At 36.0% G+C, this 18,111-nt stretch overlaps 1 protein-coding gene across 1 annotated transcript in view; it reads right to left on the reverse strand.

The window, feature by feature from the left end:
* Positions 1-6,912, reverse strand: part of LOC113766438 — an 18,678-nt gene extending 11,766 nt beyond the window's left edge. The window contains exons 1-10 of the mRNA XM_027310633.1: positions 6,645-6,912; positions 6,457-6,543; positions 6,020-6,139; positions 5,861-5,923; positions 5,698-5,760; positions 5,539-5,616; positions 5,084-5,146; positions 4,081-4,992; positions 518-3,852; positions 249-392 (exon numbers count right to left, since the gene is read on the reverse strand). Coding sequence (XP_027166434.1) covers positions 249-392; positions 518-3,852; positions 4,081-4,992; positions 5,084-5,146; positions 5,539-5,616; positions 5,698-5,760; positions 5,861-5,923; positions 6,020-6,139; positions 6,457-6,543; positions 6,645-6,912 — 5,133 coding nt within the window. The remainder of the gene's footprint in view (positions 1-248; positions 393-517; positions 3,853-4,080; positions 4,993-5,083; positions 5,147-5,538; positions 5,617-5,697; positions 5,761-5,860; positions 5,924-6,019; positions 6,140-6,456; positions 6,544-6,644) is intronic.
* Positions 6,913-18,111: the final 11,199 nt, after the last annotated feature.

The following is an 18,111-nucleotide window of genomic DNA, read 5'->3' on the forward strand; positions in this document are numbered from 1 at the left end:
AGTAGAGTTGTCTATGTACCATGTGCACTGATTTGGATGAGTGGAATACTCCGATGGTGTGTACTCAACTCTAGCATTGCAGAGAATGTATCGCTTGTAAAGTTGAAAATGATTTCGAAAAAACTCAATGTCTGATTTATAAATCATTGCTTCAACCGTTGTCCCCTGAGAATAGCCATGGTTGTTTTGATGTGAATATCAAAATTGAGTAATAAAGAACATGAGGTGAAATTGGGAATTTCCATTACCTGCTGATCAATTAATATGAGCTTCTGATATCGATTTCCTGCCTTTGAGAGTAATGGCTTTTGCTTGTCTAGAACCTGAACCATAGTTGTCCAGTTTTGTAGTCCCGGAATTATTTCAGGAAATGAGAGCATATTTTTTTCCTCCTGCAACTCATAATAAAAGTAGCTGAGTACTGAATGAAGGGAAAAAAAGATGTAATATCATGAATATAGAGAAATAACTGATATGCACATGGTTAGGAGAGTTATTGATAAGCTAAATCTAGTACTTCTGTATATACTATATTTTCAGTAATTGAGTCATCTTGGTCATCAAATATCGATGGTTTAATCAGAATTTTAATAGAACTACTATTCTTAGCTCTTGACATTGCTACGTATAGCTGTCCATGGGAGAAAGCCGGCTCACGCAAATATATGCCAACAAAATCAAGTGTTTGTCCTTGAGCTTTGTTTATTGTCATAGCAAAACAGGGTCGAACAGGAAACTGGATTCGTTCGAATGATACTGGTGAATCTGAATTATTCTCTGCTCTGAAACAAATTCTGTGAATGAAGACCTCTTTTCCAGCAAATTCTCCACATGTTATAACTGCATGCATAATATTGGAGCTCAATGATTTGCATATCAGTCTGGTGCCGTTACATAATCCCTGAGGCGGATCAATGTTTCTCAGTAACATGATGGGGCAGTATGGTTTGAGAAGCAGCTTATGAGGGGGAAAACCATTTGGAGTCAAACTGTTTAGCAAATCTTCCATGATTGTCTGTTCAGAGGTATCTATACACTTGTCTCGGCTGGTATATTCTTGCAATTGTCCTTCGAACTGTAGAATGAGCCTCTGATTAATTTGATCTACAAAGTCATTTTTTGTTGTCAGAATAGCACGATTAATTGCAGAGAAATTGTCCTTGGAAAAAGCGTTCAAATCTGGAAATACTGTCCGGATCAATGTGTTCATTGATTCTTCCTCATTGGTATATCTTATCAGCATTGATACAGGTATCTGGATAGAATTCTTGGAGATAAGTGGTTCTGTTCCATTTCCTATCCGAAGTAGATATTCAGTAAACTCTGCATCATATCTTGCTCTCATATTTTGAGTGAGATGCAACTTATGTAGCTGTGGCCATATGTATGAGTTCACTATACTTGCATCAATAAATTCAGATTTTGATCCTTTTGTTACTACTGGCAAGACTTGACGAAAATCACCTCCAAAAACAATAACCTTTGATCCAAACAAATCATTGCAGTCCATTATGTCCCTCAGAATCCTGTCAACACTCTCTATTGAAGTCTTATGTGTCATTGGAGCTTCATCCCAGATTATCAGAATTGCAGACTGTAGCAGTTTTGCTAATGAACTTTGTTTACTAATTCTGCATTGCTTATCTTGTGTTCCACCAATTGGTATCTTGAATCTTGAGTGAGCTGTCCTTCCACCTGGCAGAATCGATGCCGCAACTCCACAGGATGCTGTGGCAAGAGCTATGTATCCTTTTGACCTAATTTCTGCTAGTAGTGCTCGATAGAGGAATGTTTTTCCCGTTCCACCTGGTCCATCAATGAAGAAGGCTCCTTTTTTCTCAACAAAAGCTGCATGCATGATAATATCAAAAACTTTTTTCTGATCAGCATTTAGTTGCTCAATTGCTAATAGATCATGCTCTGGTACAGAGATTCTTGTTTCAGCTATCATATCATGAGTGTTCTTGTTCAAGTTATCAAAATTCATGGTATTTGGAACTAAAGCATACTGATTGATGTCTTTTCCCATTGATTGTAGGAACTCATTTATTTGGTACAATACCTGGAAGCGGATTTGATCAACTGATATTTGTGGAGTTCTGCTGATATCTTCAGATAATGGCTCTTGAAATTGTTCCCAAAGATATCTGGGATTTGAAGGAGGAAAATGAACAAGTAGTGTGGCAAATAATCTTCTCAAACTATATGGCATGTGATAGACAGTAACTTCTTCAAGGCACTGTTGTTGGGGCTTATCAGACTCAAAGTAACCCCTGAGAATTGCTGCCTCACGAAATGTATGTACATATACTCCATTTATTGTTTTCAAGTGATCGAATGAAGTTGGACTTTCGACATGTGTAAGGAGCAATCTGAGAAAGTATCGTTCTCCTTCCATTGGGTTGGCTGCTACTATCCTACCTATACAGTCTTTCTGTTTCCTTGGCTCCCATTTTCTCCTTCCTGGGTACCAAACAAAGTGCTCAGGGAAATGTTTGTAGGTGCATTTGAGGTTCTGAGCTAGAGGATCAACAGAATTCGTGTAGAAAAATTCTGTCAACATGGTTCTCTTAGCAAATCTATTTCTTACTACATCACGGAGATCTTGGTCTTCTCTAAAATTCAATGGTTGACAATTTTCTAAGTGAAGCTGCAAGTGAATAACAGCAGGATGTATTTGAAATAGCAGAAATCTGTATATCCTCCATATACCTTCGACAGCGCATACCCACCTAGCTGACTGATAATCTTTGATTTCATCAATTGCAGAGACATAAGCATCAGAATTTGGTCCATCAGAATTTTGTGAACTGAGTTGGAAATGAATCTTGTCATGACCTTTGTAGATGTACTTGTATATGTACTTGACTGCCTTGACTGTAGAGCAGATTTCAACGTTCAGATGACAGTTGAATTTTGCAAGAAGGTAAGGACTGTATGGAACAACCCATCTGTTATCAACCTCATGTCCACGGACCATCATTTTGTATCCATTGTTTCTTCTTTGATAAGTAGGATATGCATTATCTCCATGAAAAGTTTTATCAGCAAATGGCTTTGGATAATTGTTCCTGCATTTTCTCTGATGTTCTCCTTGCATACAAACATTGGTTGGATTTCTTTTTCCACAGGGGCCATGAATCATGTGTCTACGAACCATGTTGAAAAGATGTGGATTTTTGCTTTGATCTGGAATCTCTGCACTAACTATCTTGTCATAAGAATCTGTGGAGTAAAGTTTTGAAGATGGTTTCAAAATTATGAGAAAATGAGCATGAGGTAGACCGCGTTTCTGGAACTCTATGACATAGGTATAAGCAGCAACTGATCCAAATATTTCTTTCTTGAATAACTCCTGTTTTAAAACATCAAGTTTTGCATGGAAGATTCGACTGAGCAAGTCCGGCCTGTTATGTGCTTCATCTGTTGGAAGCATGAGATTTTTTACTTCTGGCCATGAAGGATTGCAAGTCATTGTAATGAACAAATCTGGTTTCCCAAATTTTTGCACCAAAGCCATAGCATCAACATATCTCCTTTTCATGTCACGAGGGCCTCCTATGAATGAAGCTGGAAGCACCACTCGCTGGCCTATTTTTGAAGCTTGGCATTGACCTGTTATAACGCTATCCATTACGCCTTGTAGCTGCTCTCTTCTTATAAATTCTTGTTTGCTCTTATAGTAATCCAATCTCTGACTTTCAATTTTGATGTACATATCCACAACATATTGCTGAAGTAATCTACCAGTGTTAAGTATGTTTGGGCAATATTTGTCCCTCATCTGCAATTTGTAAGCATAATATTCTCGCATTGAGACAAATTCACCGTTGTTTTCAGCATCATTGGAGACTGAAAGTTTCAAAAATAATGTATCAGTTATTGGTTTCAACATATCAAGTTCGAGGGATTGATAAGATATACCATCTGAGCTTAATGGAAAATAATGGAAGTAGTATGTTCTCAAAAGAAGTAATTGAACACCAGTAATTATATAAGTAACACATGTGAGTAGTGCATATAAGTAATGTATAGTCATTTGAATATAGATAATCTGTTAGTCATTCATGTTAGGATTACCTTGTTGTTCAGCAGATATAATATCTTCAACAGATTTGTAATTGGTCAGTAGAGCAGTAGATTTGTTCCTCTGAATACATCTTTTTCTCTTTTTCGGATTTTCTCTGACAAATCTTCTGATCCCAGAATGCCAGCCTGTTTCACCAAGTGCAAATAATAGTGGATACTGCAGAGGATCATAACACCCATAGTAGTACTGCACGAGGTGATCCCTTCCTTCTTTTGTATAAATTTGAATGTGTCTTCCATAACTTGCTCCTGAACTTTCTGTTTCTGTCCAAAGAGCTGCAACCTGAGAAGCTGTTGGGTGATTGAACACTCGCTGATCATTTTGTGAATGTGATTTCAGGACTATCTGATATGAATCTAAATTTGGAACATTTCTTAGACTGCGGAGAAAACATGCATATGGATTAGACTTCATGACTTCCATGATCTTCATTACTATAGTCTCTGTTAATCTTTCTGAAACTGCCATTCGGTTTTCAAGCTCATGATCTGTATCATGAAAATACAGTTGTAGATATAATCCCGATCCTCCATGTGGAATAAGGTCTTTGATAAAGTGATAGGTTTGGCCTTGAACTTTGAAAGTATAAATGCCATTTGTTCTCTTGCAAAGCGATTTATCATAGTGGACACCAAAAGAGGTAAACGCAAACATATTATTATATGTTCTAACATATGTGCGGAAGGATAAAGCTTCATCAGAGTGACCAGTGAACAATTCCACAAGAATATCTGGTAATTTATTTTCATGTAGAACTACTTGTCCATCAGAGCAACAGAAATTAGGTGTCTCAGAGTACAGTTTTTTTGCTCCGCAGTATTGGCAATCAGCTTTTGAAGGTAATCTATCTGCTTGACCAGTAATAAATTGGAGTGCATGAACTCCATCAATAGGTTGGTTACCTATAGAATTACCAATTAGTTTAGCTAAAGTAAAGGTTGGAAGTGGAAATAAGGGAGTAGAAGAGGAACGACAGTGGTTTGTAATGTGTACCTCTGTTTTTTTTCTTTTTGTTATTAACAGCTTTCACTTGTTTGGCTGATGGATGGCTTCTCCCTGAATGATTCAAGTATATATAATTAGAAGTAGAAACCATAAGCTTTTTATATGTACTGTTACCAACATGATCAAGGTATTTGCATGAACAGAAGTGGTTTGAGGTTATATAATAGAAGTGTTAGTTAGACATGTGAAGCTGATGTTATGAACCAGTCAGAGAATGTAGTATTACGGGAATAGATTGTATGAGAGTAGAAGAACAATATTTAAAATGATTAGGATTTCTGGTTATGATATGATAAAAGAACTATGGTTAGAAATAAGAAGTTTGTAGGTACAGAACAAAATTGAGAATAAAATGACAATCTTATGATAATTGTCAAATAGCTGATATGCTGATATCAGTTGTTCTATGGCCAAGGTAATAAATTGACATCAAAGCTAGTAACCTGCATTTCTCCTTCTTCTAGCAGAACGATTATGAGGAACTTCATACACCTGGTATGTTGGGAGGATAGCTGACAAATCTATTGGAGATAAAGTTCATGAAATTGTTAGACACAATAAGATCAGGAGTTTTTTGGAAAAATTGAAAAAAGGTTTATGACCTGAAGTTTCTTCAGCTATTTCTGTCAAGAATTTGTAGCAGTTCATGCATATGAATGATTTATCTGAAAAGCAAACAAGATTATTAATATAGCTGATGGTGATAATCTTGATGGTTATATATTACGAACAACAATCAATGATCAACTTTGAAGCTTAAATCACCTGCATTTTGTATCATGTCAGTAGGTACACATGTATGTTGTGTAGCACAGTTAGAAGTAGATCCTGCGTATAAAAATTGGGGGTGGACCATTGTATCAATAGAATAGAGTTTATAATTTGAGTAGCAAGGATATATTAAAAACAAAGCAGACCATATACCTTTCTCATAGGTTGAGAATGAAGAAATCTGTTGCTTTAATTTTTTACCCAACTCAGCACAAGATAATTGAGTATTGTTGTTTGAAGAGGGAGAAATTCGAATACCAGCTTTTGAGGCACCTATTACAATAAATAGAGTTGAAACTGGTGATATGATTATTATAAAAAAGCAAATGGAATTGAAATAGGGTAAGAAACAGTGGAGAGTCTAAATGACTATAATGTAGCAGGAAACACAGATATATGCACAACTAAGTTTAGCTGAATTTATTGATTCATGATACATAGAATTGGTACCTATAAAGTGTTCTGCAAAATGAGAGTATGAGACTTCATTCCGTGAATGAGCTGAAGGTCATCTAGTAAAATTTTCAGTTCACTATACATAAAGCTAGTGGTTAAAATTGTAAGAAAAGCTGGTAAATACTGTCACTAACCTTGATTACAACCAATAATTCCATGAACATTGTTGTTGTGTTTGGAAATTTGAGAAGCAATGGGTCGGTTGAGTTTATCATTGAAACCTAACCATGAACAAAGTAAAGGAAATATACAGGTTATCGTGAACATATTAGGGACATACAGATTATCAGAATACAATAAGAGTTTTTGAATCACTATGTACCATGAGAAGATTGTTGAGTAGGAAGGCTACGTATAACAGATGCAGAAGCTGGTGATTTACAAGCCTCTTCAAATTGTTGTGGCAAGGACTTGGAAACTATTTTTTCCAATTTTTTCCTGTGATAAGCTTCTCTGCTCTTTTTCCGCTGAGCTTCTTTCTCTTCGACAGATAGAGCAGCAAATTTTTCTCTCTTTTTACGATTTCGGTCCTCCCTTTTCTCACGAAGTTTATCAGGATCATCCCTTACGCTTAGTTTGGAGTAGCTCATATTTTTTATAAGCATAGACGAAGGGAGAAACAAAAATAGACAGAGGAAAATCTAGCCGCATGCACAGATATATATTATTTGTACATATATCGTTAGATGGGTATATGTGGTGATGCGCAAGGAACAAAGTACTCAGCTAAAAAGCATCGAGGGTATGAATACAGATGGAGTAAGCTATGAACTAAATATATTAAAAGACAAGAGAAAAGCAGTTAAACCAAGCAAAAAGAGTAGAACACCTCCATGGACATAGCAGATGAAGCTGATCAAAGTACCTCTGCTACTGCGTATTATAAGAAACTTGCACCACCTGAGTACAGATTGGGATAAAAGAAAATTCTAGTAGTATGAAACAACTGAACAGCTCATCTGAAGTAATTTTGGATGAGGATAAGAAAATACTTGATCTGAAGCTAGCTGTGTGAAGCAAGTTGTAAGATGTAAAATGCACTGCAATTTGCATGTAAACTGGTTCTGTTAATGTAGGAAACTGTTTGCATGCAATTCGTGTTAGCTATGTATATTGATCGTTGATGAGTAAAAAACAACAAATATGGAAAACCGAGACCAACGAAGTGGAAATGACAAATATAGCCGAGCTTAAGAAGAAATCGGTCCACAAAATGAGCATCTAAATGGCCAAAAGAGTAAAAAATAGAAGGTAGTGGCAGACAAGTGATTTAACCCCTATGACACATGATTGAACTCTGTGGTCAAAATTGAAGAGTAAAGTATATCTCATGTTTATCAAATATCTATATAAAAATATTTATTAAAAATATATATCTAAATCTATATATTATCACTTAATATAAATATACATGGTTATATATTTAAATTCAAATATAAATATAAGTTTATGTAGATTCTTATATTAGAATTTATTAGAATTATATATAACATCAAGGCAATTGATGAATCTTTTTTTTTAGATCCGAATTCTTCAATAATTTGGTAACATATGTAAATGTATATAGTATGACTTACACAGAATTATTAAGCATTTTGATTAAATTGCTGAATATTTTTCCACATGTTGTTCACATCCCATATTCTAAACATTGATTATCATTTAAATGAAGTTAATAATCATAATATAATCATTCATAAGTGGAGTTAATTATTTAATCTGAAGAGAAAAAACTTTTTTTTCTTGTCCATTCACACAGCTGTGAAGTACAACAGAACCTATGAAAGCCAGCTGCACAACCAGCAGTCGAATGTACAAATTACAGCAGTGGGACCACTCAATGTACAATAGCATGGACCAAGCGCATTGAGTCCACCAAGAGTCCACCAAGAGTCCACCGCAGTGAAAGAGTCCACCAAGAGTCGCAGCAACAACGCACAAACCAGCAACACTGGCATCAAGTGGATACCTTCAACGTACAAACCAGCAGCCCAAGGTACAACAGCCTAAAGCAGGCGGATGCACTCGAAATTCGAGCAACAGTACAAGGGCCAAGTGCTTCAGCCAAGCAAGAGTCGGACCAACAACCTACAAACCAGCAACACTCACATCAAGTGGTTCGCTCCAATTTACCAGGAGCGGTCCCACCACTCAACGTACAAATCAGGAGCCCAACGTACAACAGCTTAAAGCAAGCGGATGCACTCGAAATCCCACCAACAGTAGAAGGCAAAAGTGCTTCTTATAGATAGTATATATATATATATATATATATATATATATACACATATCTACCTATTATATAAGAAAAAAGCCAAGTTACTATAGCACCCCATCTTTTTGACACATGTATTGCACATAAAAAAAACCAAGTTACTATAGCACCCCATCTTTTTTACACATGTATTGCACATATTTTTGACAAGTGGATTCTTGGTCATTTTAGCTAAACTTTTCCTTCCCTTTTTTGATTCAATTGGGCCAAAATAATTAAAATATTTTTTCTCCTTCAGAAAATCAACTGTGTCGCTTCTTCTTCTTCTTGCGGCAAGTGCTGTTATTTTTTATTTTTTAAAACTAATCTAACTAAAATTGTTGCCATGTTCTTTTTTTTTTCGTCGAGATGATTAGCTACTTAACAAAGAGAAGTTTTTATTATTTTTTTATCCCATTTTACATTTTCTTTTCTTCCTTTTTTTTCTTCATGTCTAATCTCTCATATTTGCTCTATTCTTCGATCATAATGTTATAGTCAACTGGCATTTGTTTGTTAAATTTATAGGATGATGCTATTATTTGGTATTTTTCATGGATAAAAGGTGAAATATTAAAATATGTAAAAAGATCTTAGAATTCATTTTATACCAATGATCATTTTCTATGAAGAATAGAACAATAATTCTTTCTTTTCTTTTCTCCTCCCACGATTTGATTTCTTACTTCACATTTTTTTTCTTTTTCTTTGTTTTTTGGTTACATTTTGTAATTATCTACAATTTTGTGTATTTTTTAAAGAGAAAAGATATATCATGTGATGCTTCCACCAAGATAAATCTAGTTAGGCATTCTTCTACCTCTGTGTTCTATAAGATTTTGTATATATTTAAACTAACGTTAATTTTTGTTTGTTTTTTAATTATTCAGGTTCTGTAGTATCAATTGGGTTGGCATATAAAAATTGTAGTTGGTGGTAGAAGTCACAATTAAAAATTGTTAGAAAATTCAATTTTGATTAGGAAGATGTTTTTGCAATAAAAAAAATGGTTCAATTCTAATTTGTATATGTAGATCTGGAAACGTAGCAATTCATATTTTTTATCTAACCTTGCTATTTATATTCTGGAGCTGCAGGATAATGTTGTCACCTTTAAACGGGATTTAAATAAATAAAGAAAGAAAAATGTGAAACTTTAGAGTAAGTTATATTGATGTTGAAGATTGTGACATGTCTTAGTGGCTTTCTAAACTTTTTCTCATTATTAAAATACTGGAAGCATTATGACTGCTTTTGATTTAGTTACAACTAAGACTATGCTGCTAATTAATACAGCAATGCACTTATAGTGTATTGATTTTCTCTCTTTTTTGGGTATTATCATAATAATAGTTCAAAAATCTTTATTCAAATCACAATAAATAGGGGTATTAACTTCATAGATGGAATTTCTCTTCACAACAAATTTTGAGGGAAATTTTATTTATACTCCATATTTTATTAATTGTATTCCTACAATAAATAAAAAATATATGATAAAAATAATAGTGAAAATGTGATTAACAAAAATGAGAGTTCAAATAACATTTGTTAATTTTAATTGTTTTGAGGCCCAATTTTCTCCTATATTTCTATTGATTTATCATGTGCCAAAATAATTTGATGTTATGTGTTTGACTAAATTTCTAGGGGGCCCAAGATGTGCTTTGCACAGCTCAAGTACCTCTAATATATATATATATATATATATATATATATATATGTAACATGGGTTTGCCATCTGGTGTTGTGGTTAGGAATAGCAACGGAATGGATTTGCGGGGGGCGAGGCCCGCCCTGCTGCCTACTACTTCCCCCCGCCCCCGCCTCGCCCCACTTCTCCCCGAGAGCACCCTGGTGTTAATAAAAAATTGTTATATAATTTGATTGTAGTCAAATTTTAGCAAATAATTAAGTACTAAAATATCAACACATTACCAAATCATTATCCATTGTAATTTCACAATTAAAACCCATAAAAACAATAAAACAAAAACTATTTGAATAAAATCCAACATAATGAAATAAATACAACTAAAGTAATCAAGTTTTCACTTTTGAAATAAATACAATCACTAAGTCATTATTGTATTTTTTTTTTAGAAAAAAAGTGTTATTGTGTTAAGTGTAATTAAGAAATTAGTATAAATGTATTAGTAAATTTGGTATAACTACTTAATAATTTCTATTAGCAGACGTGCATAATTATTAGTATAATTGATAATATCAATTATATTATATATACTAATATACATTATATAATACCTGTAACTAATAATATCATTATTATAAATTTGTAACTAATTAAATTAAATATTATATATGTACATATAAATATACATAAATAACTATATATATATTTTTTAATGGGTGGGGAGCGGGGGATACGGTGAGAGTATACTTCCCCGCCCCCCGCCTCACCCCGCACCTAGCGCCATTAGCCCCCCACAGGCACCCGCACCAATTGTCATCCCTAGTTGTGGTGCCATAAGAGTACACAATAGTGAGTCCAGTGTTATTGTTTCTGTGAAAGGGTAAATTTTTCTATGAAATTGTTGCACTTCAAGTGATAGTTGATAATTTTAAAGCATTATTTAATATGGATTCAGTTTCCTTTATTAGTTTGTCTGTAGTATTGTAGAGCACCAAGTAGAAATAAAAAAACATGTAATATAAGGAAGAAAATAATTACAAGTCATTCTTTTCTTTTAATAGGGATCTTATGTGGCAATAAATAGTTAACAAGGAAATAAAAACTAAAAGAGTATAACTTTCAAATTATTTTCTGAGAAACAAATTGTTTTCATCGAGAACTCAATAAAAAGGTGATTGAAAGTTGTGTTTATGATGCAAAGTAAATAATATTTTGAAAATTTTTTTTCCAAATGATGTTATTCTAATAATGTTGTCTAATATTCTCATTTTCTTTCAATGAAATAGTTTTCTAAATCCAGCCAATTCTCACTCACTAGCCCAAAAGACCATAGTTATTAAATTCAACCTGACTTTGTGGTTGAACCGATCAGCCCTTTGACTTGGGCATCAAGTCATGCTAAGTATCTAGTTTGATCGGACAAGAAATTGATTCGGTCAAACCTATTTGACCTGTTGGTTCAACTGAGAAATTGCCCTATTTTCTAATTAGAGTAAATTTTATATACACTGTGACGACCCCACCTCCCCCTAGGGCGTACCCTAGGGTTTAGCGAGTTGCCTGCCCAACTCTCGTCAGGGCTCACTCACTCGAAACTCGAGAAAATAACTTACATCCATAGAAAATAAGTAACACATCAAGTTCAAACTTAATATATACATTGATGCTCAACCCAGATACAAGGCTCTACATACCAAAATACTTTAAAGTGTTTACAATTCAAGTACAAATAACTCTAGTCGGGCGCTAGCACGAGTACAACTTCAAAATTCAAAACAACTAGACTACGCTAGTCTTTACAAATCTCGCGCCTCGCTCATACCCCCTGTAAGGAAAACAAAACTAACGGAGTGAGCTAAAGTTCAGTGATGTTCCAAATAGCAAATTGACCATTAATAAACAGTAAATGTATCATAATAGTGAAATAGCGAGTATAACAAGTCAAGAAAATGAGTACTACACTTTGTATAGCTAACATTCTGTGACAGCCCCACCTTCCCCTAAGGCGAACCAAAGGGGTTAGCGGACTGCCTGCCCAACTCTCGCCAGGACTAACGGTGCAATCTAGAGCGATCTATTGCGTTCCGGAACTTATAACGCGCGTAAACAAGTCAAACTGGCAAAATAACCCAAAATAAAAAAAATGAAATCCGGAGTCGGCCATGAATAGTAACCGACCCGTCAGAACCCAACCAAATATCAAGCAAACATTCACATCTTGAAATTTAGCATTTACAAGCCAAAATGGCATATGAAAATTACTCAAAATTAATACATGTACGGTTGCCAAAATAAAAGTGAAAACGGCCCCAATGGCACATTTAGGGTTTCAATTCATAAACTATACAAAAGAGATATTCATCTAGTTCATTCGGCAACCAATTATCAAAAGTCATTCCAAAAGCAGTCAGATTCCTGTAAGGAAAACAAAAGGAACGGGGTGAGCTAATTGCCCAGTGAGAATACTATCACTCAAGCAACCAAGTACATATAAGCATCAAGCTTTTCATTCAATACATTAAAAGTAAGCAAAGGCACACATCACATGTGGTGATAAAAGGATACGGGTGGCTCTCAAGAGCCCTTTTCCCTCGTTTGCATTTCTTGATCGAACTTCATTGACTCTCCGTCAATTCAAAAGTAACCAACCGTAGACTCCACTTTACTTTCATTCCTTTCCACCCAACATACCCCTACCGGGCCCGAACTCCAAACACTTGCACTTTGGTATTACTCGAGTAAACCGGAATCGAGAGTCTCTCATACTACAAGATTCCATATAACACTTTCCCCAAGGATCATTAATTGACACGACCAAGCTCTCGCCGGCTCGATTCAATCAACTACCAATGGGGTTGAGCTCAAAGATAACAATTGTAGTCGTTGGATACTCGTCCAAACGACACCAAGCCCAGCGCTTTCATTTCATGTAACATTCCAATAACATGAGAAACAATAAGTGAGAGTGATAAAGTACTCTTTCACTTCAATCAATTCACATTCAATTCACTTCAAGCAATTCACATTCAAAACCATATAGTAACACACAAGTGAGTAGTACACTCACCAAGCTTGCAAATGAAGTTTCATGCACTTCCGTCAAAAGAACGTCGTGCACCAACGTCACGCCCTAAAACATGCAAACAAGTACAATGAGACTCGATAACGAGTCATAAACCAATGCCAAATACGACCCCAATAGGGTTCTATAAGCATATACAAGCATTAGAGAAAACCAGAAAATCCGGAAATGGATTTAGCTTTGCCCTGAAAAAAAATAGTTTTTGACCTTTTTTTGCAGTAATGGCACCCAACATACTACGATTACCGGATGAATGTGCAAGATACACCGTTTCGAAGCTAAAAGACAGGGCTACAACATTACAGAAGGTCACTCAACCCAGTTTTGAGTGCAACCATGTCAAAAATGCAAGATACTACACCAAAATCGTAAAACAGATTCACAAAACGCATTCTAGCGAAAACATCATAAATCAGGATATCCAAGTCCAAATCCAGAAATTCCAAAACCAGCTGAAAGCTAGGAAATTGGGCTACATTTCATCAGAAGACCTCAACAACCAATTCGGAAGCATTCCTGACCAAAACAACCAATTACAGAAGCAATTCCTACATTCGGGTAAAACCAGGACAGCAAGGGTAATTTCGACTTTTCTCATTCTACGCCACTCCGATTGACCTAAAATTTTGTAGGCACCTCTAAAATGTCATTCCCTACAACTTTCATGTTTTAAACCAAAACCAATTCGGACTCTAACTAGGAGCTACAAAACCGGGCAGAATGTTCCCAATAAAACCCTAACTCTCAACAATTTCTTCCAAACCAGAAATTGGTGCAATTATCCACTTTTTCCACCTTCTAGAGTCATTATACATCATTTCCAATCATCATAGATAGCCACACAATCATGTTCATATTAAAACAGAAAAATCACCAATAAATAGAAAACTTCACCAATTCAACCAAAACTCAAGATGTAATCCATAAAGTTTCATCACATACCACCACTAATCATAAATTAGGCATCATTAGAGGAAGGAAAGTGGTTCTTCACAACTCACCTTAAAAACAAGAGAGAGAGAGCAATAGGTCCTCTTAGCTTTCCAAATAACTCCACAAATCAACTCACTAACACTTCCTTAAGTGTTTCTATGGAGCAAAAACAAAATCTAATGGTTGATTTAGAAGATTGGAGCAAAGATTGAAGCAACTTAGAGAGTTTTCTTTCTTTCTTTCTTGAGAGTAAGAGCCGGCCACTAGAGAAGAGAAAATGGTAAAATTTTGGTTAATTTTGTGATTTATTTGGTCAAATAGAAAAAGGTAAATAGTGGTCTTATGTAAGAACCAATCCTATGGTGACACTTGTCACCTCATTTAATGCTTGCCTAACTTTTGTCTCCCTCATACCAATCCACTTAGCATCCTCTACTTATCTCTTAACACCCGGTAAATTAATTACAGTATCCAAAACTTAATCTAGTTGGCCGAATTTTTTCGAACTTTTCGCACTAGTGGGTCCCACGTCCGGTATACGCTCTTAATTTCTCAAAATCTATTCGATACTAGAAAAATCATCTAAAAACTATATCTGCTCCTTAAAAATATCTAGAAATTTTTCCTACTCACGAAAATGCAGAAAACAAGCCATGAAAAATAATAAAACCTAGAAAATGAAAAATTACGGGTTCTCACAATTATGATTGTTCTATCAACAACCACCCAAGAAAAGCCAACGTGGTAGCAGACGCTCTAAGTAGAAAGGCCCAAGTTGTGACGACCCCACTTCTCCCAAGGGCGAACCCAAGGGTATCGGCGGGCCGCCTGCCTAGCTCGCGCCAGGACTCAAAACTTAAAGTAATAAAACTAGGGAAATCGAAAGAGCACTATATACATTATATACAATCCCCAAAAGTTCTAATTACATTCCTCAAAAGTACCTGCTCATACTATTACATCCTTATAATTACAACCAAAACCAAAATGTAGACCCTTAGGAGGGTCCTTATACAAACCACCAAAACTAAAACAAACATCCTACTTGTCCAACTATTACATGCACATCTAACTATACTAGTGTGTGTGACAAAAGTCCCCGCGTCGGCCCCTGCTAAGGAAAACAAAAGGAATGTGGTAAGCTATATGCTTAGTAAGTAAATAGGGGCAAAAGCATAAATTTCACGTAACAACAGTTACATAGTAAGAGTAAAACAAAAGCAGAAAAGTAACATCACATAATAAGGATACAGGTGGCTCTAAAGCCATATCGTTTGCCATGTGTGACCTCCTGCCGACACTCCGTCGACCTCAAATAATGGTCCGTAGAACTTCACTTGTACCCCCACCGTACACCTTATCACCCTCTCTGGCCAGGCACCTCACAAACTTGCTCGAGCGAACGAAATTGAGCTTGGTTCACAAGCTCGGGTCACAAACTTGGTCCACATAATCGGTGAACCGGATTCACAAACTTGGTGACCTCAAACCAGGTTGGACTGACTTCGACCAAGCCCTAACCGGCTCGAATAGTCCATCTAGGATTGAGATCGGGCCCCAAACTCACAAACTTCACAAAATGTATTCAAAAGTCACCCCGAGCCACAAGCTCAAGGGGTTTAGTTCCAAAATGATTCATATACATATGTCATGTACAAATATGTGCGCAAACTAGGGTTTAGGTCGAGTGCGATAAAGTACACCCTCGCCTAGGTACCCTTTTCATACTTATCAAAACACATAAACAACTAACACGTAAAAGCGGCTTGAATACTTACCCAACGAACAAAAGAGCAAATTTCAAAATTTGTGCCACGAAGAGTAGCTAGTAGGCCCCACCGGCACCACCTATCTCACCACCGTCTGAAATAGAAGATTGCGTCATATAATATCATAAACGGCTACTAATATACCTAAAATAAGCAAAACGGCAAAATCGGCACATGTAAGTGCGGAAACGGCAAAACGGAAACGGAAATGGCGGCCTAGCCATTTTGCCGTCAAAACTATTTTGAGCCTAATCGAAGCTATGAGTGTCGGATCAAGGTACATGAGGTACCATTGTGAAACTAAGAGGAAGGGATACAATTTTCATGAAGACACCTAAATCCGGATCTGAACAGAAATAGGTCGAAAGTGCAGAAAACCGTTCCAGGAATTTGCACTCCAGAGTAACGGACAGGGTATGTTTGCTGGACTATAACTCCCAGCTCACAAATCCAAATCAGGAAATTCCAAAGGCATTAGAAATCTGAGACATAAGGTTAAAACTTTGATGTTTTGGCCAGGACCTGAATCCACTCAGAACAGAACGAAATTTGAGTGTCAAAGTACTCGTCAGAACTGTCCAGATTCAAGGCAGTTCTGACGATCGATTTTGTTTTGGTCATAACAGGAGCTACGGAACTCGGATTTTGATTCACTTTATACCGTTTCGAATCCAAAACCAAGATCTATATTTCTTATGAAGGAGTCAAAACCCAGATCGTACGGGATCAAAACCGAAAAAGTCACGGACAGAAGCTAAACTAAAAACGCACAGAACCTGATGTTCAAAACAGGCTTGAGTATTTCATCTATAACTCATGATACACTAATCCGTTTGACCTGAAATTTTACAGGCATATTCAGGACTTAAGAGGCTACAATGTGGAAGAAGGCCACTCAGTCAAATTGTGAGTGTAACTACGTCAAAAATGTAACATACTACACCAGAATCGCAAAACAGGTTCACAAACCGTAATCTAGTACAAACATCATAAAACAGCCTACATAAGTCCAAATCCAGAAATTCCAAAACCAGCTGAAAGCTAAGAAACAGGGATAAATTATATAAGAAGGCCTCAACAACCAATTCTAAAATACTCCAAACCAAAATAACCAATTACAATCGCAGTTCTCAGATTCGAGTAGAAACAGGACAGCAAGGGTAATTTCGACTTTTCGCATTCTACACTACTCCGATTGTCCTGAGAATTTTGCAGGAACCTCTAAAATGTCATTCCCTACAACTTTCATGTTTTAATCTAAGGCCAATTCGGCCTCTAACCAGGAGATACAAAACCGGACAGAATTGAAGGGTATGAAACCCTAGTCTTCCAAATTTCCCTCCAAACCAAAAAGTGCTTGCAATTAACAATCATTTACACCTACTAGCCTCATTTTAGGCCATTGCCAATCATCATACAAGGCCACACCATCAAATTCATATATAAACAGAAAAATCACCAATAAATGGAAAACTTCACCACTTCATCCAAAATCAAGAAATAAACCACAAAATTCAACATTTTAACTACCACTAAGCACAAATTAAGCTTCATTAGGTGAAGGAGAAGGTTCATTCATTACTCACCTAGTAAAACAAGAGAGGGAGAGTTGCTTGTCACCTTAGCTTCCCAAAACACTTCACCAAACAACTCACTAACACCTAATGAAGAGGTTTTATGGAGTAGAACAAGTTTAAGTGATTGTTTTGGAGGATTTGAGCCAGATGGAAGCCAAAACTTTGAAGAGTTTTCTTTCTTCCTTTGCTAGAGAAGGCCGGCCAAGATGGAGAAGAAAAGAGTGAATTTTTGGTAATTTTTGAGATATTTTAACCAAATGGTAAGACAAGGAATAGTAGTCTTACTTAAGGACTAATCCAAGGGTGACACTTGTCACCTTCATTAATGCAAGTCATCACTTTGTTCCCTCTCACTCTAATCCATAAAGTATCCTCTAATTATCTCTTAGCACCCGATAAATTAAACCCAGTATCCGAAACTTAACCTAATCGGCCGAATTTTTCCGAACATACCGCACTAGTGGGTCCCACGTCCGATATACGTTCTTAATTTCTCAAAAACTAACCGATACTATAAAAA

Source organism: Coffea eugenioides, chromosome 3 (genome assembly GCF_003713205.1).
Source record: "Coffea eugenioides isolate CCC68of chromosome 3, Ceug_1.0, whole genome shotgun sequence".
Classification (NCBI taxonomy): Eukaryota; Viridiplantae; Streptophyta; class Magnoliopsida; order Gentianales; family Rubiaceae; genus Coffea; species Coffea eugenioides.